The 26,592-nt window shown below is 35.3% G+C and overlaps 4 protein-coding genes across 7 annotated transcripts; 2 read left to right on the top strand and 2 right to left on the bottom strand.

Moving 5' to 3' along the window:
- Positions 1–409: 409 nt before the first annotated feature.
- On the bottom strand, positions 410–14,353 carry LOC106128971 (uncharacterized). 3 transcript variants are annotated; one of them, XM_060947142.1, is made up of 4 exons: positions 4,101–5,786; positions 2,969–3,049; positions 2,456–2,621; positions 410–1,862 (listed from the first exon to the last, which is right to left on the bottom strand). In XM_060947142.1, the coding sequence occupies exons 1-4, from the start codon at positions 4,941–4,943 to the stop codon at positions 1,699–1,701; spliced, it is 1,254 nt and encodes a 417-aa protein (XP_060803125.1). In that variant the 5' UTR covers positions 4,944–5,786; the 3' UTR covers positions 410–1,698. The 3 variants fall into 3 exon arrangements, with proteins under 3 accessions (XP_060803125.1, XP_060803123.1, XP_060803124.1); XM_060947140.1 differs by lacking the exon at positions 4,101–5,786 and adding an exon at positions 14,232–14,353 and having other exon boundaries at positions 420–1,862; XM_060947141.1 differs by lacking the exon at positions 4,101–5,786 and adding an exon at positions 8,438–9,293 and having other exon boundaries at positions 420–1,862.
- LOC106137041 (methylated-DNA--protein-cysteine methyltransferase) lies at positions 9,751–11,449 on the top strand. Its single transcript, XM_013337788.2, has 2 exons — positions 9,751–10,537; positions 11,118–11,449. Exons 1-2 carry the CDS (start codon positions 10,226–10,228, stop codon positions 11,355–11,357), a joined length of 552 nt encoding a protein of 183 aa, XP_013193242.1. The 5' UTR covers positions 9,751–10,225; the 3' UTR covers positions 11,358–11,449.
- Positions 12,788–16,496, top strand: LOC106137027 (putative leucine-rich repeat-containing protein DDB_G0290503). Of its 2 annotated transcripts, none has more exons than XM_060947137.1 (3): positions 12,788–12,962; positions 13,467–13,686; positions 14,218–16,496. In XM_060947137.1, exons 2-3 carry the CDS (start codon positions 13,474–13,476, stop codon positions 15,691–15,693), a joined length of 1,689 nt encoding a protein of 562 aa, XP_060803120.1. In that variant the 5' UTR covers positions 12,788–12,962; positions 13,467–13,473; the 3' UTR covers positions 15,694–16,496. The 2 variants fall into 2 exon arrangements, with proteins under 2 accessions (XP_060803120.1, XP_013193216.2); XM_013337762.2 differs by lacking the exon at positions 12,788–12,962 and adding an exon at positions 13,031–13,377.
- LOC106137037 (prostaglandin reductase 1) lies at positions 15,723–23,476 on the bottom strand. Its single transcript, XM_060947143.1, has 8 exons — positions 22,278–23,476; positions 19,682–19,688; positions 19,480–19,504; positions 18,525–18,624; positions 17,611–17,799; positions 17,127–17,245; positions 16,229–16,495; positions 15,723–15,979 (listed from the first exon to the last, which is right to left on the bottom strand). The coding sequence occupies exons 1-8, from the start codon at positions 22,349–22,351 to the stop codon at positions 15,747–15,749; spliced, it is 1,014 nt and encodes a 337-aa protein (XP_060803126.1). The 5' UTR covers positions 22,352–23,476; the 3' UTR covers positions 15,723–15,746.
- Between the last annotated feature and the right edge of the window lie 3,116 nt (positions 23,477–26,592).

Genomic DNA, 26,592 nt, shown 5'->3' with positions numbered 1-26,592 from the left:
AATGATGACGATCGTCGTCATAGTCTTATCCATACCTAAGTGTAAATAAAAATAGCGTCTTAAATATGTACAATGATGTATACATATCTTTAAATGCCGTGTGGTCCTCGGCACCAATACCAAAAAGAATAGGACCACTCCATCTCTTACCCATGGATATCGTAAAAGGCGACTAAGGGATAGGCTTACAAACTTGGGATTCTTTTTTAGGCGATGGGCTAGCAACCTGTCACTATTTCTATAATTATACTATAATTGAGATTCAACAATTCTATAATTAAGCCAAATAGTACCTGTAGCCTGTAGCCTGTCACTATTTGAATCTCAATTTTATCTTACAGCCAAATAGCTGAACGTGGCCTATCAGTCTTTGCAAGACTGTTGGCTCTGTCTACCCCTCAAGAGATATAGACGTGATTATATGTATGTATTTATATTCACATTTATAGATACATACGAATGTTCGTATGTATCTATAAATGTGCTGATAAATCAGCCAACCTGAGGATTATACAAATACTATCATTTTGCCTAACTACATGTAACTACATTTCTTTCCATTTTGTAGACGCTAGCTGCAGCTTCTTTTGTAGGTTCTAACGTACCTAACTTGTTCCACTACCAAACAGATATGAGGTAGGTACTTAGGCACCTACTAAGCAACTATGGGAGGTCAAAAACATAGCTAACACAAAAAGGTTTATTTAACTTACAAAACAACTTTTGCAGGTGCAGACAAATAATAAATTGATAAACATAAGTTACTTATGATAAGACTTTAATATCTACCTATGTACGTATATTATTGATGAAAATATGCAAACAAATTAGGTACATATGTGTGGTAAAGGTCTATCCCCACAGATAGGTGCCCTGCCCCCATATTCACGAAGGCTTAGTTTGATGTCTCTCTTTTTATCCAGCTAAAAAGAGAAAAGATCAGACATATGCCTTGTCATCGTTCGCAAATAAGGGGGCAAGTCACGGCCCATTTTTTTTTTTACGGGACAAATAGGTACACAGATTGAGTTAGCTTCGAAGTAAGTTCGACTAACTCAACGATAATATATTTTATAATAAATACTTATATAGATAAACATCCAAGACCCAGGCCTTCTTATTATGCCCTGGCCGGGATTCGAACCCGGGACCTCCGGTCTCGCATACAAGCGTACTACCGTTACGCCATAGAGACCGTCAAATGTGTGGGGATAGGCCTTAAAACAATTTAAAAGTGTCCTTCCTTCTAATTCGATTGACACAATTATGTTTATGAATATTAATATCGCATGCATGAAAAGTGTGTTGTCGATGTTTTATCATACTTTGAAGTAATGCGTACATACCTAATTCACCTGGGCGAGGTCATCACATTAACATTACATCCTTTAAAAAAAATAAAAATAAGGGTATGTTGTAATAATTTAGTTTAGTTAATAGTAGGAGCCTAATTAACACTACACCACTGTGGGTAGGTAGGTACTTAGGCATATACTGACTTAATAGTAATAATAAGTTATTCTGATTTCTGTGGATATACAAGAGTAAGAGTAAAAATTGGTTAAAAAAACTAGTTTTGGATGACATGCCATTCAGAATTTGAGGTGTATGTGGTACGATATAGGTTAAAATTACTAGTTAAATAATTTTAAGTACTTACTTACAATTACATGCAGCGTTATAGGTAAATATTTTTACCTAATTCATACTTTGCAAGATAATGATCGTGTAAGTAACGACAACGGAAGCTAAAGAAATTAATAAGGAATAATTGAGAGTAAAGAAATTTGCCATGTTGAATCTCAAAGATCGAGATTGGATCAAGTCCCGCAGTTCAGTTACGTCATCCCGTAAGTGATCAGCTGAAAAAAATAAAATTGTTATCTTCTTTGCGTTTGTCCAATTTGCCTTCTACCTCGAGCCCAGAGTATGATTATGAGCACTATTGGGTAAACTTAGTATGCCATTACACAAATCTACTCTCTTTGCTCCATGTCAGCACATCGCTGTAGCAGTTCCTTGGCAGAGCTTGACACCAAAAAGCACGAACGCACATCAAAAGATATTTATATATGCACATACGTAACGCCTCTTTTTCAGAGGGGTAGGTAACGACTAAGAGGTACTACTTCCCACTTGCCACGATACCTAATACCTTTTAATTCATCGTGGATCCATCCACATTCATAATTTTTTAACGCATGATCGTCGGTTTGGTGTAAGTGGGTACTCTTGACCGGACCTTTCACCAGAACGTCCCTTCTAACATTTTTACCTACTTGTGTCCCAGTTACTCCTGGGTAGGGTAAGTCAGGTTTTACCTGAAGTGATCCCCATCTGACCTCCACAATCTTTACAGGGAACCCTAACCCATATTAGATCATGACAGTACCTCCAGTTGCATAAATGTGCTATGCAGTTTTCTTCACGATGTTTATCTCTATGAGAATCTTACTTGGTTTCTTGTTGATAAGCAGGTGGTCTATAACGTTGAGTATATGCTCCTTCTGTCGGTACACTCGCTCGCAGTAGTATACCAGGCTGATGATGACGGAGACGCAGTTTAGTAGGCGCATAGTACTAGAAACAGCGGTGAAGTAACCAGAGTCGTATACCATTTGCTGAAATATCAAATGAAAATCAAATATAATCAAAGATTAAGAATATAATTGAGAAAGACCAGTTTTATAGGTAAGAATAAAAAGGAGGATAGTTTTAGTGAAAAAAATTGGGAAGAAAGTGGAGAATAGGAGGACCTATCTCGTGAAAAGCTGAAGAATAAATATACCTAGATCAGTTTCATGATCAATGAATAAATGGCCAATTTATAACTTGCTCCATAACATATAAACGACGAACAAATCCTGCTGCAATGTTACTAAGAAATTTCAATGTCGCCAAATGGTTAATGGAACAGCCATTTTCACCAGTTGGCTGTGGCGTTACAGACATAAGAAAAAACAATCACCTGTGTTCCGATTACCACCCTTACAGCTATATTTGTAAATCGGATCATATCTATCAAAAAACTCAGCATATTCATTAGAATCTGAAAATGAAAATTACGATTAAAAACCCGTCAAGTGGCCACGCGCATTGTAGGGTTCCGTAGTTGCGAATGCCAGCCAACTCTCACAAATAAGTATTTGATGTTTATTAATAGAATTCAGTTCCCGAGTCCATCAGGACATCCTCAAGCCGACCGATTTACCGAAATGAGGCAAAGGTTTATACTAATAAACCTTTGCCTCATTTCGGTAAACGCTGCACCTATTTGTTAATGTATATTGTTTATTTATTGCGTGGAATAGTTATTCGCAAAAAAAGTCACTCGCAAGCAACGCCTCTCCTTGCAGCATCATGTTTTGCCTCGCGGGTGAATTTTATATCGGTGTTATTTTAAAATTGTAATATCTTCTAAGATGGTTCTTTGAAGTTAAGTGATGTCAAACATAATTTTGTTCAAAAATAAATACTCTTAATCAACAACACATTTTTTGAATAAAGATTAATATTATTACGTTGATACAAATCTTAACAAATAATGCATTAATTTCGACTATTTTTGATTACCATAAAAACGGTTCTAGAGAGCTAATCTTAAAAGATAGACATAATGTCGCGGACATTTTTTTAAATCATTTCAAGAGGAATAATTCTTTCATACATATACTTATAGGTATTTGGTATCTTGAACCGCAGCATTCACAGCGCACGCAACGGGAGCCCTCAATTTTCCCCGTTTTTTTCACATTTGCCATTATTTCTTCGCTCCTTATAGTTGCAGCGTGATATTATATAGCCTAAAACCTTCCGTGATAAATGTTCTATTCAACACAAAAAAAAAATCAATTCGAACCAGTAGTTCCTGAGTTTAGCGCGTTCAAACAAACAAACAAACTCTTCAGCTTTATAATATTAGTATAGATAAATACGTCTATATCCCTTGCGGGGTAGACACTAACAGTCTTCAAAAGACAGATAGGCCACATTTAGCTGTTCGGTTTTGATTGAATTGAAACTCAAATTGTGACAGGTAGCAATAACAAGCCCATCGCCTAAAAGATTTTAGTCCACGTTTAATTAATAACAAAACTTACCCTGATACCAAACATTTTGTTGATGAATGCTACTTGCTCCGTTAACATGAGATAACATCTAGTGAGTGATTTAACGTCACGGGAAATGTTGTATGGAATTTTATCAGGGTCATATTGCATTTGCAATTTTAAGGCGCGGGAGCAAGCGTCGGAGTATAGCCAATGTTTGTTGTTAATGTAATCAACTTTAATTTCGGGCAAAAAATCCGCTCTTCTATAGCAGGCTTGAAGAATGTCGCTGATACTTCGGAGCCTGCATTCTATATTCAAAGCGTGAGCAGACAGATCCAATGTAGTTAGAATTTTTATTAAAAGGTAGAAATATGCAATAGAATACACGGTTGAATTCATCCAGCCAAAGCTCAGAACCCAAGCTGCATAGTCGCATGCGGAACTCAGTGACCATATGCAGAGAGAAATGGTTATTAATTTTAACATTTTATTCTTCACTGTGGAATAATATGCGACCCCGAGTATTTTATCAATATTTTCATATTGTTTGAAATACTCCACACTTAATTCTCTGCCGTACTGATACACGAAAAACAGATCAACGATATATTGACAGAAATCATACACCATTTGTACCATATCCGTGAATTTTATTGACAAAATTACTTGGTGATAAACATTCGAAACTTTGTAGAACATTGTGTAAAAATTGATCGACCCTAAAATCGTCGATGCGACCAAACTTTTAAACACCGCATGGTATTTACTTGAAATAGTTTCCTTGCGACCATTGGAATTAAGAGCGAAAATGTTTAATAATATATTTAGAACATAAAATGTACTATAAACGCTTTGTAAATTTTTTGTAATTGTGACATCGCGTACTTGCATTGCTCGCTAGTCGCTACCTACTGGATGTGATGGCCAATTAAGACTGAGTGCTTCATGCGTTATTTGTATTGCGGACAGAACATTGTAGTAATTATGTTAAGTACTTAATGACGACATTACAATCATATTTAATGGCGTATTTACACATTACAGATGGTAAAAGCCGATAGATATCACATACTTGTACCATGGCATGTATTGGTGCCGGGAACCACACGGCATAAAGTTTATTAGTATCGCTATTTTGAACATTCAGTTATAACGATATAGAACGTCATTTAATATCGTTATATAACGTAACTAGCGACCCGCCCCGGCTTCGAACGGATGCACAGCCGACACTAAATATATCTCTATTAGAACTAACTAAAGGACAGCCCGCAAAGCGGCTAACTAAGTCTTGCTCCCGGCAAAAGTGTCACTTCTGCCTGCAGTCCGGGCCGTGCAGCAGAAATCGTAATAATCCAAGATTTTTAAATATAAATGTGTTTGTTGTACCTCACTCGACATAGATAGGTATAGTGTGTCGCGGACTTTTTTGTAGATATTTATAAGATCTACAATTAATTAAAACATTTTATGGTTCTATCTTTTGTAGTTTAGGCAGCGTACGCAAAATAAGTAACTTTTTGGTTGATTGTTTTCAGTTTGTGTCCGAAAAATTCTCTTCTGCTGATCTGGTTGCAGGACACGGGCAACACAGTGCTGATATCTTTTCTTACCATGACCTCTTGTTTCTCTCTTATAAACTTCGCCCGCCCAAAGCCAGATCTAAAGTCCTAATGCAAAGAAATTTTGGTTCAATGAATGTGGATTTTCTACGGGCTGACGCTAACAACACTAATTGGGAAAGGATATCCAACCGACGAGCAGGTGGAAAACTTCAACAACATGATTATAGAACTTTATGATAAGCATGCTCCTATCCGTCCGATAAGAGTAAAACACTATCCCGCACCCTGGCTCACTGAAGATGTCAAAAATGCTATCCACATAAAGCACATCATGAAAACAAAATTTAAACGTGACCCTGATCGATATCGGGACAAATACATGGAGGCACGTAACCGTAGTAATAGGAAATGCAGGGAAGCACAGCGCCGCCATATCCATAAATCCGTCGAAAATGGTGACCCAGCCAAAATTTGGAAATTTCTTAGATCGCTAGGAGTTGGAAAAAATAACACCAAGACCTCTAAAACCATCGACATCAATTTGCTTAATAAGCACTTCTCATCTTCCACTTCATTTGATGGCAATGACAAGCTCAACACGTTAAACCATCTGTCTTCACTTCCAACCCCGGATTTTTCCTTTTCATTTAGTCAAGTAGCTGCTAGTGATGTTGAAAAGTGTTTGCTATCGGTATCTTCGAACGCAGTGGGAACAGACGATATCAGTCGTAACATGATCCTGCCAATCCTTGACATCCTTCTACCTACGATCTCAAGCATCATGAACAAATCCCTTACATCGGGTACCTTTCCATCTGCATGGAAAAATGCTAATATTACCCCCATCCCAAAAAAATCAAATCCAACTTCTTTCTCAGATTTTCGACCCATCTCCATCCTTCCATTCCTATCAAAAGTGCTAGAGCGGTTAGTCCAATTACAACTTGACAGTTTCCTGGTCAAAAACAATCTCCTCAACCCATTTCAATCCGGATTTAGGGCTGGACATAGTACGACTACCGCTTTAGTAAAAATCACAGATGATATCCGATATGGCATTGAAAATTCACAAGTCACAATCCTGGCTCTTCTGGACTTCAGTAATGCCTTCAACACTGTGGACTTTGACGTTCTCTTAGGTCTGATGCAATCACTGAACATATCTCCTTCAGCTATTAACTGGTTTCAATCTTATCTGTGCGGACGCCGCCAGCGGGTGCGCATTGAGGACGAGTTTTCTTCTTGGTGCCATACCGTGGCTGGTGTCCCTCAGGGTGGTGTGCTCTCTCCTCTCTTATTTGCGTTATTTATAAACTCCATCTCGTTTCAGCTCTGCACTTCCTATCATCTCTATGCTGATGACCTTCAAATTTACTGCCACTCTTCTTTAAGTGACCTATCAAACGGCATCGGAAAAATTAATGGCGATTTGTCTCATATATCCAAATGGAACAGGGATCACGGGCTTATTGTTAACCCCACCAAAACTCAAGCAATCATTATAGGCTCCCCGTGGCAGATTTCAAGAATTGATTGGTCTTCCCTCCCTCCTATTTCCTTTAATGGTGTAAACATTGTTTATAGCGAAAGGGTCAAAAATTTAGGTGTTCTCTTTGACCGTCAGCTCTCATGGTCCCCTCAAGTGGCGGAAGTTAGCAGGAAAATATTCGCATCAGCAAGGTCACTCACAAGACTAAAAAAATTCTTACCCATTGCAACTAAAATTTCACTTGCCCAATCCTTACTTCTGCCTGTCCTTGACTATGCTGATTCATGCTATCTCAATCTTTCTGAAGATCTACTTAATAAACTTGAGCGCCTTCAAAATTTCTGTATCAGGTTCATATTTGGCTTACGCAAATATGACCACATCTCCTCTTTCCGTGCACAACTCAAGTGGCTTCCAATCAGGTTACGTCGCAATTATCACATTCTCACACTGCTTTTTTCTGTACTTTTCATCCCTTCTACTCCTCAGTATCTTAAAGAGCGCTTCACCTTTTTTCATCAGAATAACAGTCACACTTCCCGTAGTCTAATTGCCCTTCGCCTCAATACTCCCATTAATATGACTGCAGCCTACTCTAAATCCTTTACAGTTCAGGCCGTTCGTCTGTGGAATGCTTTACCCATTGACATACGCACCTCACAAACAATAGGTACCTTTAAAACGAACTTGAAGAAGTACTATCTCTCTTCTTAACTTTATTCATGGTAATATTCATTTTAATCAATATTTTTTTTATACCTATAGGTATGTATATTATTATGTATTTATTTATTTTGTGTAATATTATGTATGTAGTCTGTGTAAGTTTATATTTATAGTTTATGTATGTGTGTAGTTTATTTATTATACACTTACTAACATATCTTAAGTATGCTGCCCACCCGGTTCCAGGATTTTACCTTTCACTACCCAAAGGTTGGCTGGAAGAGATTGCTTAGCGATAAGTCCGCCTTTGCTCAACATGTTCATAATGTATGTTTTTTTACTACGTTTGTATTTTTTTTATGGGCAATAAAGATAATTTGTATTGTATTGTATTGTAAAAATCCAAATATATTACGGAACCCTATTTTTTTCCAAAATAAAATATAAGTAGTCTATGTTACTCGTGGATAATGTAGCTTTCGAATAGTGAAAGAATTTTTAAAATCGGTCCAGTAGTTTTTGAGCCTATTCATTACAACTAAACAAACAAACAAAGTTTTCCTCTTTATAATATTAGTGTAGACTAGCGACCCGCTCCGGCTTCGCACGGGTGCAAAATTATAAATGTTATTATACATAAAAACCTTCCTCTTGAATCACTCTACCTGTTACAAAAAACCGCATCAAAATCCGTTGCGTAATTTTAAAGATTTTAGCATACCTACAGATAAACAGACTAAAATAGCGACTTTGTTTTATACTATGTAGTGATAGGTACCCAAAGATTGTCTGTCGCAACGCAACTGTACTATACGCGAGGCGATTAGACGTGTTCACGGCGAATCCGTAACGTTAATAGTAACAAAAAAATCAAATATGGAACAAATAAATAACGTTTATAATCAATCAGTAACGTTATATTTTTAAACAGAACAGTACAGTACAGTAGAATCCCGATTATCCGAATCAATTAAAACCAGTGGTAATTCGGATAATCGATTTCATAGTCAAATCAAACAATACCTATTTGAAATTTAAATGCTATATTATGTAATGACTTTGACTGTACCTACCTCGTTTAGACAAAACGATTTAAAAAAACAATTATACATTATGTATATATGGTTCAAATATAATGAATGACATTGTAATATGTACCAATGTTATTTACAATATTGGTTGAAAATAACTTGTTATTGAACTTTGACGTAATGAATCAAATCTTTCCATTGCCGCCAAATCTTTGATGTGCTTCAGTTGTAACAGCTGTAAGGAATCCGATTCCTCCTGTCTTTCAAACCACTTAAAAGCTATTTCTAGAGCTTCAAAAGCTTCTGCGTGAGATGGTCCTTGACATTCATCCTCAGTTTCAGTCTCTTCTTTGAGATGAGAGCGGGAGTAAACATTCGGAGGCGCGTTTTAACTTGTCGCTACGTGTCTAGTTGCGCGGTACTAAAGCCGTGACGCGAGTTCGCATAATCGGATGTTCGGATAATCGGGATTCGAATAATCGGGATTCTACTGTAAATAAAAAAAAAATAACATTAAACAGTCTTAACGATACCTCTTACCGTTAATTTTACTGGTAACGTTAAATGAAGTACTTAATTTATAACGGTAACCCCGTTTGACAGTAATAACGAAACCGATTTTTGACGGTAAATCAAAACCCTGCTTTGAACGACCGAAACAAGTGCAGAGTGCGGCCGACTAGCGAACAGCGAAAAATTGCTAGCGACTGATTGTCAGTGTTGACAGCCGTAAGATTCAAAGGCAGTCACAAGCTTATCTATACGAGCAACTTAGACTTCGCTAACACTTTAGATAGGAATTAATAGTATATTAGAATTATCTTAAATGTATGTTAATTAAACAGAATAGACATTTACATATCCTACACACATTTTAAATTTCATCAATATCAGACCAACGGGTTGAAAGTAATTGTGTTACAAACCAAGTTAATTGGTAGTTCAAATAGTAATTTAACGGTTTCACCTGTATATAACTAGTCGTTAGCCGCGAACTTGGAACTCACGATCACTTATTATTTTTTACAAATAGGTCATAGTCTCAAAAAATACATAACTGAATACTAAAATTATAGATAGGTCAGTTGCGGCCTTAAATCGCTAAGTCGGCGACACAAGGGGACGCTCAGACTGGTTTTTGCAGGTCGTACAATCACAATCGCGGGCACGATACACAGCGCCGTTTAATTACAGTTAGTCTGAATCGGTACGACCCAGGTCGTACGAAATCGGTGGCATGTTGCACGGGCCCTTATAAAGAAAAAGTTGGCAACACCAACTAAGGCTGTTGTTGCTTTTCGAACTTTCGAAAACACAAAGAAATTTTATGAAAGCATTTAATTTGATTGTGATCAACGATTACTTCTTACGATTGTGATTGAAGTACACATAAATTTTGTTGTGGATTAAAATGTAAACAAAATGACTATTTCAAAAATCGTCGATAGATATAATAAGGATTCAAACAAAACTGTATATTTATGTGATTTGAAAACTCCCGTTGGAAAATTAATTGCTGCAGGGGATGAAAATTATTTATATATGTTGTCTTCGGAGGATTCAAAAAATTTTGAAAAACATATCAAAGTTATTTCTGAAGAATTATCATGTCGTTTTACTGAAGGAGATACTACACTTTTATGTAAATTAAAAGATGAAATAGCGTCTTATTTTGATGGAAAGCTTACACAATTTACAGTACCGATAAAAACTTTTGGTTCTGATTTTCAGAAGGTAAGTAATCTAAATTAATGTCTATCCATATAAAAAAATCAAAGAATATTTTAATTTTGGATATATTAATATCGATTTATCAAACATATTAATATGTTTCATGGACACAAAAAAAAAGGAATGATTAACACAAGAATCTGCAGTACATAGGTTTTGTTTATAATATGTTCTGAAGAAATCTCTTCTAGCGGACCCAAGATAGAAGTCATGATGGAAAGATTCTATTAACATAATTAACGTTACATGAACAAATACATAAGTAACATTGTAAAATACATATGTAAAAATAATAAACCTACAATAGGTACCAAATTAACAAGGCTTTGAGAGATAATAATTTTTGTCAGTGAGATTTAGTGTCACATACTATACAGGAGGTGATGAGTTTACTTACTTATTACCCAACCCTATCAATTCTCATAATATGCAGTGTATCTAAGTACCTTATTTCATTGTCAACTGTTAAACTCCAGATGTACCTTGTGAAATGAAAAAATTTTTTTTTAAAATTAGATGTAAAACGACATAAAATAACATACTTTTGTCATTATTTGAACTTTTTAACCATATCATATTTCAGCAAGTATGGAAAAAGCTCCAAGAGCTTCCATTTGGAACAATTCAAACATATGGTGATCTAGCCAAGTCCCTGGGAAGGGCAGCCAGCCATTCTCGAGCTGTTGGTGCTGCTTGTGGAGCGAATGCAATTCTGATTGTGATACCATGCCATCGTCTGGTAGCATCTGGCTCAAAAGGAGGCTTTAGTTCTGGATTAGATAGAAAAGAATTATTGCTTAATCATGAGAAAAAATATTCCTAAATGCACATGTTATTAAAAAATATGAGTACTTACATGCTAATGCTGTTTGTATGACTAAAATAATTATGTTTGCTATAAACTAAGTACCTCAATTTAACAAGTAACTATATGTGTTTTAATTAATATGTTATTTTTTATTAATTTTATATTGGAACCTGAATTAGAAAAAATGGCCTTTCCTGATGATTGTGCAAAATATTACCAAAATTTGTTAGTAGTGTTTGAGTTTATTCATTTTAAACAAAAAACACATCAATCTCTTTGTTCTTGGTCTTTCCACTCTAACCAACTGAAAGGAATAAATAATTATATTTTTTTCTCATATATGAGAGAGAGTAGTATGCTATTACTATTGCATGGGGCATGGTCAAGGTCAAGAGCAAGGTCTCATGCTCTTGCGAAATTTCCAGGATGGTTCAGAAATAAACACATATTTTGGCTCCAGGGAGCCAGAAGGAGGTATTGGTGAAACTGCCAGTTGTGATGATGAAAACTAAGACTTAATTGTAAAAAAAAAACAGTATTTGAGATTGTGGTGGCATTTTAGTAAAATGTCGCAGGTAATGAGATAATTGAAAAATTGTTAGAATAAAGGCAAACTTTATTTGGATTTACAAGGTACGGGTTTAGATATAGACACGAGATCCAGCAAGTAGCTGCTAAAGAATGGCGAGCTACTTGGTAAATGCTGGTAGTCCAGAAGATCCGGGGAGCGTGCACTCGCTTTTACAGACTGTGAAAATGATATATTGGTTGGTAACCAGATTAGAGCCCAACCAAATTACCTAAGTATACTGATGCTACAATATCATTTTCTATTTATTTTAACTATTATGTGTGATTTAGGTTTGTTCCCATTCAGACACACCCCGATCTGTAATACTGTTACTCAATGGGAAAAAAATTCCCGTCGTGTAGCAGTGGTACACATTGCAACTGTCGTTTTCCCAATGAGTAACACTGTTACACAAGTGGTAATCTTTGGTTTCAAGCCCGCTCCACACACAGTGTATGGTTCACGTGAATGTGAAACGGGCTTTAAACCACAGATTCAACACTGTTTTAAGATCGATACGAATCGTAAGAAAATGTATAAATTCTCAAAAAAAAAATCTAAGAAATCGATTTTCCATTTTATTAAAAACATAACATAATAACTAATCTCTTATCAGTAAAATCAGAATTTTTTTAGTTCAGGGAATTCGTCAGATAAGGTATGAAGAAAGACATTTACATATTTTCAGCTTAAAGTTAAAGCTCCCAATGTTTATATTCGAAACTTAAAAAAATCGAATGACAATTTCCAAGGGTAAAACATTGATGCCCCCGATCGATTCAGTAATGCATATCGATTTAAAAATCAATCCTTAGGGTCTGAAAAATTGATTCATTGATTAATCGATCACAGCTCTATACCTAATCCGTAATTTTAATATCTATGATACTATTATCTGTGACAATCTTTGGTTATGCTGCAAAGATTGCTAGGAACAATTAATTTTGGTCCATCGTTTTCACTTCAAGTATTTGTTTTTGTATTAATAATATCAGTGTTTTATTATAAATGTTGTATTTGAGGAGGTAACTTGACTATAAAAAGTAAATGTAAGTACATACTCTTTGTAAATGGTTATTGTATTGTAATTTGATGGAACCATACACTCGCACATTATACTTGTCAATCACTTTTACTAAACTTTTAACTTTGTGTTCATGAGATAGAGGTTTATACACTAGATAAGTGCTAGTTGCCAGCTAATGGGTTCCAATTGAGTTCCAATACACTATGTACCTATGTATGTGTACATATTTAGAAGAATACTGAGTTTTTGTAGCACGATGCTTAAAATACTCGAGGTCATGAGGAAGAAGAGGTTTTTCCAGAAAACTGACCTACACAAGGTTCTTTTTATCTAAGTGGATTGGTTTTTCTTTTTTGTTTTGATTTTTAGATTGTCACAAATTACATAGTCTCTTCACTTAAATGACTGACCGTCCCACTCCTAGATTGTAATCAAAGGTGAAGAAAGACAAACTGTCAATAATGAAAAAAGATGACGCCAGCAATATTTTAACAACTTGATAGGTGTTGTAATGACTTATTTTCAGATAAATAATGGGGGGCTGGCGTTGTTCATATCGCAATTGCACAGTAAGATCTGATGGCAAAACACATATGTTTCATTACCCAGTCTTTGACAAAGTGAGGTGCCATCAATGGCTCGTTAACGCAGGCCGAATGGATTTCTTTAATTTGAAGGTGTCACAGTTGAAAAATAGAGTTATATGCCAGCATCATTTTCCGGAGCAGCAATTTATGAACTTTAAGGTATATTTTTATTTATTGTTTTTTATTCTTTTTCCAAATAAAAATAGGAAGGAATTTGTATTTCAAAGAATACACTCAAAAACTACAACCAATGTTTTTTAAATTGGGCTATTTTTAGAAGTGTCCATGGGAGGAATTCCCTAAGACCAAAGGTGATACAGTAACAAATTCTTTTTCATTTTTTATAGCTAGTGACTTTTTCAGAATATTCTTATTTTACCTACCAAACTTCATTTATAAATCTAAGGAACTCATAAATATTATTATAACTGTCCCTGTGAAGTGGCATCAGCTGATTGCTTTATTTGTATGGAATAGCAAGAACAACAATATGCAGTTTTCTTTACAAATCATAAATGAAACATGCTTAGCAATTTCGGTTTGTGTTTAATAAGTCGCCCAAATGTATTTATTCTGTTAGAACTTAAGCTCTAACTTGGATTGTCCTCAAAAATTTATGCTAAATTAGATAATTTTTTAAGATTATCTAATTTAGCATAGATTTTATTTGATATATTATTTTAATTCCAGAGAGATAAACTTACATTTAATGCAGTGCCTTCATTAAGTGGCCCTTTTTGTGATGTTGGTGAAAATCAAAATGAAAATCTTGAAGAAACTACAAATTCACTGTCTATTATATTGGACGATATAGAAAATAATGAGCACATGACTTTAAAAGACAAGAAGGCAAATTACTCAGTCAAGTATGCTGATTTTTTGACAAGTAATGAATTATCTGATATTGATATGTCTGCTTTTGTCCCAAAGCATAATGTGTTCAATACAATGGAAAAGAGTGAAACTGAAATACCTTTGTCTAAAAATGATAATTCAATGGCACATGAAATATTAGAAATATTAGGGAGAGATGATAAGGTGACAGTTTTCTCTCGTAATAAGAAATTGAATTCATCAGTGGATATGATTGTGAACCATAACAAAATTAAACCAGATAATACAAATAACTGTAAAGCACAACCAGTACTTGTTGTCCCACCTTACAAAACAAATTTGAATCAAAAGCAAAATCAAATAGAAGAAAACATTTTAGAAATAGAACTACCCCCAGGTTTCATAAACAGTAATTCTTTATTAACATATAATACTAAAAATAATATTAGTCAGATGTCTGATACTTCTGATGAAAAAGTAAATCTATCCTTGACAGCAAAACCAATGAATAGAGCAGCAAAAGTACAGATTTTATCAGAAAAAAGAATTTCCGAACCTTTAACCTTTACTGGACATCTAGAACCAGTGTCACCATCAGCTGTTTTGCCTATATTACAAAAGAAACCAAAGTCTGTTTCCTTTGAAGGATCTACTGAGATTATTTTGAATAATCAAGAATTTCTGATAGAGATAGATTCTAAATCTGTTAAACAAGGTCAAAATGATGTGGCTTCTAAACAAATAACCAAGAAACACATAGTCAAGAAATGTCAAAGTAATCATCAAGATAACCAAGTAAATTCTCCAAGCAGTTCACTCCTGAAAAATAAAATAACTCCCGAAAGAATAGCTGCAATTAAAGAAAAAAGAAAATTCAATATGAAGTTGCGTGATATCATAGAATCTTTTCTTGATAAGCTTGATGAACAAGACAAAGAAATAAAAGAGACTACAATACAGAATACAGATAGTAGTTATAAACATTTCTCTAAAGAGTCAAAATCATCAGTTGAAGCTGAAAAAAATACTATTCATACTTTAGAGGCGAGAATCAAGAAAATGGAAGATGCTTTATTAAGTAAAATAGATAGTAATTCCCAACAGATATCGGAGCTTAAAAATATGGTTGTAGAAAACAATAGAAATAATAAATGTCATGCTTCACCAAATTTTGAGGACAAAGAAACTCATAAGAAGCGTCTATACCGAGAGATATCTCAATATTTAAGTCCCATTGCAAATAATCTTATTTATGAAGAATTATTTATTAATAAATATGTTGAGGATGTTCCCCAAGCGTCTACAGCTAAAAGAAGAAAGCGAAGATTATAAAAGGTAATAAATAAGTAAAACAATGATGATACAGTTTTTGCTGGTTGTAAACTTTAGTTTATTTTAACAAGGGATTTTCCTGTGTTATTTCCTCTAAATAAACCAATGAATGCATCGATTGCATTTTCGAATCCATGTACAATAGTTTCTCGATATTTTATTTTCCCTTCTCGTATCCATTTCAAGTTTTGTAATACGCCTTCGATTGTGCGATCAGCAAATCTATTAACAAGAAATCCATGAATCGAAAGTTGCTTTCCTACAATTAAAGGCTGAAGTACAGTGGCTGAAAAAATAAAACAAAGATAAAATTATGTCAACACAAATACATAACTTAAGATTGATCTTAGGTTATTATGATTATTATTAGTTTTATTAGTTAGTTTTATCTATATTGTTTGAATTTGAAACTTATAATTTTGGCATTCAAAAGCAGTTCCTTGTGTAGAGTTACTGTTACTACCTGTTCCTTAAAAAACATTTTAGGCTTCAACAACAAATAAATAAAAACGTTCATATTATGACTTATTGGTACCTTTCATTTTATCTGGATTAGTTTCATTGTATGTAGAGATGGAACCGCATACGGCGACTCTTCCAAATTCATTCATTTTTGACATTACAATACTACTGACTTCACCACCCACATTATCAAAGTAACAATCAACGCCTTTCGGCGCGTTTTGGTCAAGATATTTTCCCAAATCCACTGTTTTGTAGTTAGCAGCAAAGTCAAAACCTAGTTCTTTGGTCAACCATTCACACTTTTCATCTGTTCCTGCGAATCCGATGACTCTACATCCTGGAATTAATACCTAAATAAATAACTAGTTGTTCGCCGCGCACTTGGACCTCGAACACAACACATTTCAATTTGAACATTTTTTACTAAATCGTGAATATTTCAAAAAACGACTGAACCGATTTTGTTGCCCAACGAACTTAAAATTCTGTTGATACAGTTTCTAAGAACATACCTTTTAAATGTTATCAAAATCAAGAGCGGTTCGAAAGTTATTGCGTTACAAACATACATACAAAAATGTGCTTGTCGTAGGTCTGAACGTAATTTATGTTAAGTACCTACTTAACATAAATTTTTTATGTTAAGTACCTACTTAACATAAATTTCGTATCTATGTATAGTATACACAGTATTTAAATCTATGCAAATCAACGAGCATGCATGGCACACCCACTGAGCCCACTAGGCAAGTCATCATTATCCTGGCTTGTCGAAGCTCCCCGAGGAAAACGGGATCCAGAAAGAAGGTAAATTACTACCTAAGTAAGAGTATAGATTTTTGCTTATTCAATATTCGGTGTTATTGGGAGCATTAGGAATTTGTGCTGCCGTTATTCGATGATATTTTTCGTAAGCCAAAATATCAGGGTTTTTGGAGAGGTTCTAGTAGGCATAATGATAGTTTTACCAAATAATTTAGCGATTTGGCCGACGTGAGAGCCCACTGCGCCTGCAGCTCCTGACACCACCACCGTCTCTCCTGGCTCAGGTTTGCAAAATTCCGTAAGTCCGAAATATGCTGTGTTGCTAAAATTAGAGGAGATAAAATTAATATTTCTCCTAGTTCAAAATGTCACTATTACTGCAAAAACATCGTCATGTCATTAATTCATTTAAAGTCCAGGCTGTATTGTGTGTTTTCTTTGATTTCCTTTGATAACTATTTATAAAACTTACCTTATTTAGAAAATTACCGCTCTCGCGGGAAACTCGGGAATCATTTCCACAGGATCAAACCGTCTAAGCATTCTCTGTATACCCATAACCTTACCATGCTGTTTCTTATTCTATCATTCAATCTACATAAGAGTAAATCCTCTTTTATAAACATATATTATTTTTATTTTTAATACATGTATTTTTATATAATTACATATGTCGATAATTCTTACCCAACTCTACCACAAACCCCAAGACCTAATGAAACTGGCAAGTCGCCAAAATCAGGTAATCGATACAAATATGGCAGTTTGGCAGAAAACCGCTCATCATCTGGTTTCGTGACTGTATAAGTTCGCCAACCAAAGTGACCCATTACCCATGTGCCTACAGGGTAGGCGTCGTTTCTACTTTCTATTACTCTGCAAAATAAAGATAGGTATAATTAGTATTTAAAATTTATTTACTAACTCCAAACTAATGGTGTTAGTATATAAAGACGTTCGTAAATAACAAGTTTTGTAAGTGTTTATTTTTAATACTGGCTGTGCCCGCGACTTCGTCCGTGGAAAAGTTATTTTGGGCATCATTGAAGCCCTCAAGGATGAATAATTTACCCCGTTTTTTTCACATTTTCCATTATTTCTTCGCTCCTTATAGTTGCAGCGTGATGTTATAAAGCCTCAAGCCTTTCTCGATAAATGGTCTATTCAACACAAAAAAAAAATTCAATTCAAACCAGTAGTTCCTGAGATTAGCGCGTTCAAACAAACAAACTCTTCAGCTTTATAATATTAGTAAAGATTTGCTAGACATAGAAAATATTTTACATTTTAGTGAAGCACTTCTAAAAGTACACTATTAAATACATACATATCATTTAGTCACGTCTATATTTTTTGCAGGGTAGAACTGATAGTCTTGAAGAAACTGAAACGCTGTTTGGCTTTATGAGAAAATTGACATTCAAATAGTGACAGGTTGCCAGCCCATCTCCTTAAAGAAGAATCCCAAGTTTATAAGCCTATCTCTTAGTCGCCTTTTACGACATCCATGGGAAAGAGAAGGAGTGGTCCTATTCCTTTTTCATTTGCTACCGGGAACCACACGACACACTATGTAATTAAATATAAACTGAAGAACTAACCGAGCAATCTGTCCTCCTATCATATCGTAAGGATATGATAAGTCTCGTTGCCATCTTTGGTAAGGATCTACACTAAGATAGACCGCTTCGGCTAAGAATTCTGAAATAAAATATAGTTTTTTCTGACAAAACCACAAACATAACTAGTTTATACGTTTATTTCAGCTTTTATTTTGAAAAAAACAAAAAATATACAAAATTATTATTATTGAAGAATTTATTATTGAAGATCAGTGGCAGTAGTCCCAGATACATTTATATTGTACAATGTTAATAAATTTATTAATTAGATATTTTAAATTGAACAAGCACATTTAATTTTTACATATTTAGAAGGAGCCTATAGCCACACCCCGTGCTCCAGAGAGGTGAGGATAGAACCGTGATTAACGGCAGCACCAGGAGGAAGAAGTAGGTACTTGACCAGAACCTGTTAATTATCAACCTGTTTTCGAAGATAAAAGAAAATAGTAATTAAAAAGACTGTTAATAGCGTTGGGTTAAGCTAAAGATTCCTTTTTTAAATAGATAATTTTTTGAGAACAAGTATAATTGAATGCTAGTTTAATTTTTACAGTACTAGGGTATGAATTTGACAATAAAAAATTGTCTGTTTCTTTGAACACGCTGATCTTCGTAACTACTAGACGAATTTAAATGGCACTTTTATTTAATATAGCCATGCAACAAATAAGATACAAATGATTTTAAAAACTTGAGAGGGCATGAGTTAGTCCACAATATGCGTCGAGATATGCTAATGTCTGGGCAAGGTACTTACTATTTTAACTGTCCAAATACCTATACCTAGTACCTATACTATAATACCTAGGTACTTACCTACTCTTGTAACAGTGGTTTAGGTTGTGGTTGATAAAGTAAGGTCAAACTTATAGATATACAATTATGCTGACAATTAAAGGCTAATAAGTAGGTATCTAAAATTATTATTTACCATTTTCTTGTAAGGCAGGCAAACTCTAGGGATGTGGACTATTTTTGGGAAAGTGTTTAAAACCATGCATAAGTACCAAATATTACCCAAACTATTTATTACTAGCTGTGCCTGCGACTTCGTCCGCGTGGAATAGTTATTTTGGGCATCATTGAAGCCCTCAAGGATGCTCCTTCCCCGATTTTTTCACATTTTTCATTACTTCTTCGCTCCTAATAGTTGCAGCTAGACGTTATATAGCCTAAAGCCTTCCTCGAGAAATGGTCTATTTAACACAAAAATAATTTTTCAATTCGAACCGAATTCGAGTAATTCTTGAGATTAGCGCATTCAAACAAACAAACAAACTCTTCAGTTTTAAAATATTAGTATAGATTAATCTAAGTGCCTATTTAAACAGAAATATGTACCTACAACTTACAAAAGAAAAAGAAATGAAAATGGAGAAACGCCTGTGCAATACTATGTTGCCGTCGTCGGGTCTTCCCGCACTCCCTTAGGGGAGTCGGAGTAGATTGGTGAGGGCTTTTGGCCCTCTTCAATGGCATCATCGCTGCCTACGACTGTAGGCAGGTCGATGGGGCGGCCGTGATGGCCTGGGTCTTCACGTCTTCATACACTGGGTGTTCCCATCGGCGGCGGCGTCGTCACTGGTCGACGACGTCTGCCGCAAAGCAGCGAGGGAAGGGTTTCACCCGACAGTCCGGAGGGCGGGCGTGGAGCGGCGCGATGCCGCAGGTGGCTGTGTGATGACGCGTCCGCCCTCTCGAACATCTAGGTTCTCCCACTTCAGGTCCCTGAGGATCATCGAGTTCCTCACGTAGCGCGGGGCTCCGACGACTGCTCTGAGACTTTGGTTCTCTTGGGCTCTGAGTCTTCTCCTGTTGGTCTCAGAGCAGTATGCGTACCACGCCGGGGCCGCGTACGTGAGGCGGGATCTGACGTACGTTTGGTAGATCCCGAGCTTCGTCCTCAGGGGGAGGCTGGAGGAGAACTGCGTGAAGACTTCCCCTGGCTGCCTTGGTCATGAAGCTTGCACTCGCCTTCCGCCCCTTTTATACCCTGCCGCCGCGAGACGCGTCGAGCGCGGCAACCGTTACGCAAAAATAATCCTTATAGCAAGATTCAGTATTTACGCGCGATGGCTTGTTAGCGTATTTCATTACATGTATAAGTTTGGTGTTTCTATACCGATTTCGATGTTTCTTTTTTTATTGAATAGGTAATTATATGAATTTTTAAGAATTACGAATGAGTGTAAATGTTATTGGTATTATAAACGTCAGAGTATTAAAATATCTCCGAACTGCTAAGCTATTAGGAATTACACGTGTTATTGTGAGTCAACCATAACAGATAGACTTATGCTGTTTTTTAATAATTTTATTTAGAATATTTCCGTAATACATGGTTTCGCTGTAGCTTTAACCATTGGGGCTGCACACGCGACGGAAGCTTAAAAAATCAAGTAACTTCTCCCGTTTTCCCAACATTTACTTTCACTGCTCTGCTCCTACTGATTGTAGCGTAATGAAAAGTATACTATAACCTGCTCAGGAGTATGAAGAATAACTGTACCTATTTTCGTTAAAATCCGTCAAGTAGTTTTTGTTTCTATAAAGAACATACAGACAGACAGACAGACAGACAAAAATTTTACTGATTGCATTTTTGGCATCAGTATCGATCACTAATCACCCCCTGATAGTTATTTTGAAAATATATTCAATGTACAGAATTGACCTCTCTACAGATTTATTATAAGTATAGATTATTTTTTTATTTCAAGTAATTCCTTTAAAATAATTGATTTAAAATTCCATTTAAAATATCGCGCCAAAACGCGGATACCTGTCAAACGGCCGCTGTGACGTCACGCGTTATAAAATATTGTCGAAGTTGTATGTATGTAATAGTTATTTCGAAGTTGTATGTATGTAATAGTTATTTCGAAGTTGTGTGATAATAATATGAATTCAAAATTTTATAAATATTGTGCGGTGCCGCAGTGTAAAAGTACATCTATTAAAACACCTGAAAACTGTTTATTCACGTTCCACGTACAAAAACGATGCGGAAAAAGTGTAAAACACAAAGTAAAATGTATTTCTGTGAGGATCATTTTGATGTAAGTTTGATAATATTTGTTACATTTACTTGTACATATTATAATATTTTTTCTCTTCAAGTTTTCAAAGACGAAAACTCGAATTTTTAGGTTAGAAATAATGTAAACAATGTTTCGTTCTTTCATTATAGTTGGCTAATGATATGGCAAAATCATATTATTTAGTTTTTACCTTATAATTTAAAAATACCTACTATTGCTATAATAATGTATCTTGAGTATATTTCTTACATGGATGTCTTCACATTTCTAAATTCAGCAGAGCAGAAGTTAGGTACTATTTGTTGCGAAGAAATTAGCCACCGTAAAGCAATCAATTCTTGGCAAATTTAAACTATCTGCCTTAATATATCCACTTTCCATTATGGGAAAGCCTTTAAAAATTTATTCAAAAAGATAATCGGACGGAAATCACGGTAATAATATGATCCAAATATCAACAAACACCATAATACTTGACAACGAAAATTCTTGTATTGCAACGCGTGACATAACGCGTTTTGATTGGTGTTCATTGTCACGTGACTTGAGGGTGAAATATTTTATTACATTTTATTAAATAAAAAAATAATCCCTTGTTTATTGAGGAAAATATTGTGTTTTTTATTATTTTTACTATAGAAACTACCTTTTCGTGGTAAAATTTTATACTTATTTGAGTACAGTCCACATCCCTATTGTGAAGTCGCTTTTCTTTGGTTCACCCACGAAAGGATTTAGAACGACATATTTTTTTGCTTTCATTGTTTTGTTGTGATATAATTGTAATGTAAAATTTTAATGACACGACTGTTCACTGCAATACTGTTCTGATACTAAAGTGTTTATTATTGTGATGACTTATTATGTATACCTATGTATCTATAGATAACAAAAGTATCTACGTTGAGATACGTGCAAGCGATATCATTGGAATGAAGAAAATATACGAAGGTAGATACCTACCTTTACTTAATAATATATAACTATATTGTACATTGTACCTACCTAGGTAAATTTATTCGTATTATTAATAAAGATGACTCTTAGGTATTTGTAAAATGTTCATACATATAATTATGTACATACCATCACGTGTCTCCCATTGGGGTAGGCAGAGGCTATGGATTTCCACTTGCTACAATCTCTACAGACCTCTCCCGCTTCCTTCACACTCATTAGGTACTCTCATGCATATTCAACGATTACGGGCAGGTGGGTACTCCTAACATTCCTTTTTTAAGACATAGTAGCAATCTCGCTTTCTGGACAAACCTAACTACTTATATAATCCTATTATGAATGCAAAAGTAAGTTTGTTTGTTTGTTTTCTTTTCACGCGTTGTCTATTCAACCAATCTTCTTGAAATAAGGCTCCCTACCTTAATAGGAATTTTTTTCATAGGCTAGCAAGTTACGAGAAATGAGAGATTCATATAGTTATTTTCAGTTTTGGGATTAGCTACGCGTATAAGGAGGAATGTTGTCATGTGAAAGAAGATGTAGTAACAGGAATAGAAAAGGGTTTGTTAAGACGGTTTGGTTATGTGGAGTGGATGAATGAAAGCAGATTGACTAATAAAATATACAAGGAGAGTGTGGAGGGAAAGGTCGGAGTTAGAAGGCCTATACGAATGTATCTTGATTAAATTAAGGACGTTCTGGTATCCGAAAGCTCCGAGCTTGCATGATGTTGCTTGTATGCAGAGATCGTGGCAAGTGGAAAGATGTAGTCTCTGTCTACCTTTCCGGAAAAGGGCGTTATTTTATGAATGTATAAGGAGGTAATTACATTGATATTAACAAAACAAAGAGTAAGTGTAACCTCTTTATTTACGTTTATTTCTTTTGATTCATCATCATTATATAGGGCTTTATTTCTCTTTGATTCTGCAAGAAAAATAAGTATGAATCAGGTTAGATTAGATGAGTAAATATGCAGCATATTATTATCTAAATATATAAAAGAAGAAACTGACATAACATAACATATAAGCGCGTTTATATCCCTTGCGGAGTAGACAGAGTCAACAGTCTCGCAAAGACTGAAAGGCCAAGTTCAGCTGTTTGGCTTAATGAGAGTATTGAGATTCAAATAGTGACAGGTTGCTAACCCATCGCCCAGAATCTCAAGTTTATAAGCCTATCCCTAAGTCGCCTTTTACGACATCCATGGGAAAGAGATGGAGTGGTCCTATTCTTTTTCTATTGGTGCCGGGAACCACACGGCGCGGCATTGAAATTACTTAATACAATTTACAATAAGTCTCCTTTTCGAGGTGAGGACACAATGGGGACTAACCCCAAAATAATAATATGTACTATGTATGTGTATTATGTAGGTACTTACAAATGCTTGAAAATGTATAAAATATCCTTTAAGGCGTAGGTGCGAGCATAGCAGCAGCAGTGAGCTTGGATATGATGCTGCCTGCCACCAAGTTGCCGTAGTAGGCCTGAGCGGCAGCAGCGGTGCTCCCGGCTGCTATCCCCGCGCTCCCGAACCCTAGCATGGGTGCGACCAACCCGGTGGCCAGACCCCCTGTCGCGTAGATCGCTACACCACCAGCTACGTTCACTACGAGGGCTGCGAGGAGACCCATTCTAAAAACCAAATTAATAAGTTCACAACTGTGCGTTTTTTAAATTGTGGGTCAGAGTGTGGCAAAGGGTGCGCACTTTTTGGGACTTAGAAAAATCTCGCCGATTTTTTATGCCCTATTAAGCCGTATTGTTTATGATGCCAGGGCTTAGGTATGACCATACAGGCCAGCGTTACATGGGACACTTTTTTGTAAACTCCTCCCTTCACCAAATAAAATTACGTAAAAGAAGTGACGATATCTCTGGAACTATGACCCGCAGCGAAAAAGTTCATATGACCTTAAGGGAAGCTTTTGATCGTATCTAAGCCGTCAGGGCTTAGATACGACCAAAAGCATCATCATAAAAAATAAGGCTTAATAGGGCATAAAATATCGGCGAAATTTCCAAAAAAAAGTCCCAAAATGTGCTTTCGTATAAGTACACTAACCGGTCGGTCGTAATTCAAAATCAAGTCTTCAATTTTAAGGCCATTCGTTTTCGAAAATTTTTCCATCAATGTGGAAATGGATTATCAGGATGGATTAAAAATTAAAACATCTCACTATTTTTATTGTAATCGCCACCACAAAATGGCGGACTGATGCTTCACTAAGATTTCTGTGCCCTTTATGCAGCTAATTAACTAACTTGGCTAGTAGGTAGTTCGTTATCGGATCTAAAAACTGAAACAATTAAATACAAACTAACTTACCTGATTATGACAACTTGTGCGTAAAATTCAGCGTACTGACTGGCGTGCCGACTTATGAGATTGTGGTATTTATAGACTGCATCCGCAGGCCACTCTACAAGTCCATTGTCCAATAGCACTTACTGCGTACACACGAGGCAATATAGAAGAGAGACAAACATACTTTTGGTAACAATGCTAAACCTCTATTAACCAGAGAGATAAACTTATGTGATGAATAAAATTATGCATCTTACTGTTAAACGTTAAATTGTGCCAGTGCCAGTGCCTCACATCATCACTCATCTCATAATTATTATTTGTACTCTTTCTAATATACAGCTTTTGTGGACTTTCTGTCTTTTCAAGACTGTTGTGTTGGTTCTGCAAGCCCGCAAAGCATACCTATAGACGTGATAATATGTACGTATATACATACATAATATTTAGATATACCTACATACATTTTAGTAGAATTTAGAAGAATCATTCTACTCAGTCCTTTTCTATTCAGTCCTTTCCAGGCTTATGTTAGAGGTATTTCGATATTAAACCAGTAACAATATCCTTTCAAAAAATACCGACAGCTTACCTACCTAAATGTAGTGGGATAATAAGTTTACAAAAAATATTCTCTTATTTTTTATCTAATTTACAAACAGACTGCCGTAGGCACTGAGGGCTGAATCAGCCTTTCTAAGAATCGTTACCAAAAGTACAGTTATATCTTACACTAAATGAACACAACACTATTGATCGTGACGGGTATTAACCGAAAGTTTTAGTTGCCAATGTTGTTGTTACTAGAAATTATGGGTTGCCGTATCCAGTATTTATTTGTTGCCCTATTATATATACAAATGATATATAGTATTATATACAATTTGTATATAATATAATTTGGTTAAAATATGTAAAATATAAAAAGTATGCTTAAATTTATAAAAGTTGGGTCTTTTTAAATTTAAGCATACTTTTGACGACAGGCAGTGGAAGTTAACTTTGTTTAAAATGTGTGATACTATAGGTATCACACATTTTAAACAAAGTTAACGTAAAAACTTACCAAAATAAATAGTTAAAGACCAATATTCGCATACGACTTGTTGTAGCCGGCGACAAGACAAATGGCAAGCCTCAATATGATTTGCATGATGTTGCCCAGATGTGATTGCGTTTGAAAATAGTCCGTCTCATGTAGAAATGATGAATGGTATAGCCTAAATTTAAATTAAACTTAGTAAAAGTAAGAAGACTTTCGAAAATAATGTTGTCCTAATCGAAACAAGAATCAATCGTTTAAAAACTATTTTGTAAAGAAATCCCCCATGTAGCTTCTGTATCGAGTAGAGGGTTGTTGGCAACACTATTACCGACAGAACTAGTTCGGTAAAAGGCTAAGAGTATTCAATTAATGTCAATTGTAAAAGGCTTATTTCACTACCTACTCAATTTTAAAGGACTAATGTTATGGAGTATGGTTTTGTTTGTTACGAATAACCTAAAAAAACGGACCGGTTAGTAGGTATATAGACTATGATTTGTTGGTATCTAATTCAGATGATTAGCAGATATATACCTAAAGAAGCGTTATCATTCAGACTTAGATTAGATATGTATGTGTACAAATGTGATGGTTGTAATTTCCAATAACTTTATCTTTTTCTAAGTATTCAAAATTGTAGTTTTTCTAAGTAATACATCTATTTTTTACTAGCTACTCGTAGTT

This window comes from Amyelois transitella, chromosome 13 (assembly GCF_032362555.1).
Source record: "Amyelois transitella isolate CPQ chromosome 13, ilAmyTran1.1, whole genome shotgun sequence".
NCBI lineage: Eukaryota > Metazoa > Arthropoda > Insecta > Lepidoptera > Pyralidae > Amyelois > Amyelois transitella.
This window is presented reverse-complemented; position numbering and strand designations above follow the sequence as displayed.

Coding starts and splice junctions, on each gene's coding strand:
- LOC106128971 (XM_060947142.1), bottom strand. CDS start 4,943: ATGCAAGTACGCGATGTCACAATTACAAAAAATTTACAAAGCGTTTAT. Junction 2,622..2,968: donor GGGTGGTAATCGGAACACAG/GTGATTGTTTTT, acceptor TTGATATTTCAG/CAAATGGTATACGACTCTGG. Junction 1,863..2,455: donor GCTTATCAACAAGAAACCAA/GTAAGATTCTCA, acceptor TATTTTTTTCAG/CTGATCACTTACGGGATGAC.
- LOC106137041 (XM_013337788.2), top strand. CDS start 10,226: ATGACTATTTCAAAAATCGTCGATAGATATAATAAGGATTCAAACAAA. Junction 10,538..11,117: donor TTGGTTCTGATTTTCAGAAG/GTAAGTAATCTA, acceptor ATCATATTTCAG/CAAGTATGGAAAAAGCTCCA.
- LOC106137027 (XM_060947137.1), top strand. CDS start 13,474: ATGGGGGGCTGGCGTTGTTCATATCGCAATTGCACAGTAAGATCTGAT. Junction 13,687..14,217: donor AGCAATTTATGAACTTTAAG/GTATATTTTTAT, acceptor TTTTAATTCCAG/AGAGATAAACTTACATTTAA.
- LOC106137037 (XM_060947143.1), bottom strand. CDS start 22,351: ATGAAAGCAAAAAAATATGTCGTTCTAAATCCTTTCGTGGGTGAACCA. Junction 17,800..18,524: donor ATAGGAGGACAGATTGCTCG/GTTAGTTCTTCA, acceptor TTTATTTTGCAG/AGTAATAGAAAGTAGAAACG. Junction 16,496..17,126: donor CCAAATCGCTAAATTATTTG/GTAAAACTATCA, acceptor TATTAATTCCAG/GATGTAGAGTCATCGGATTC.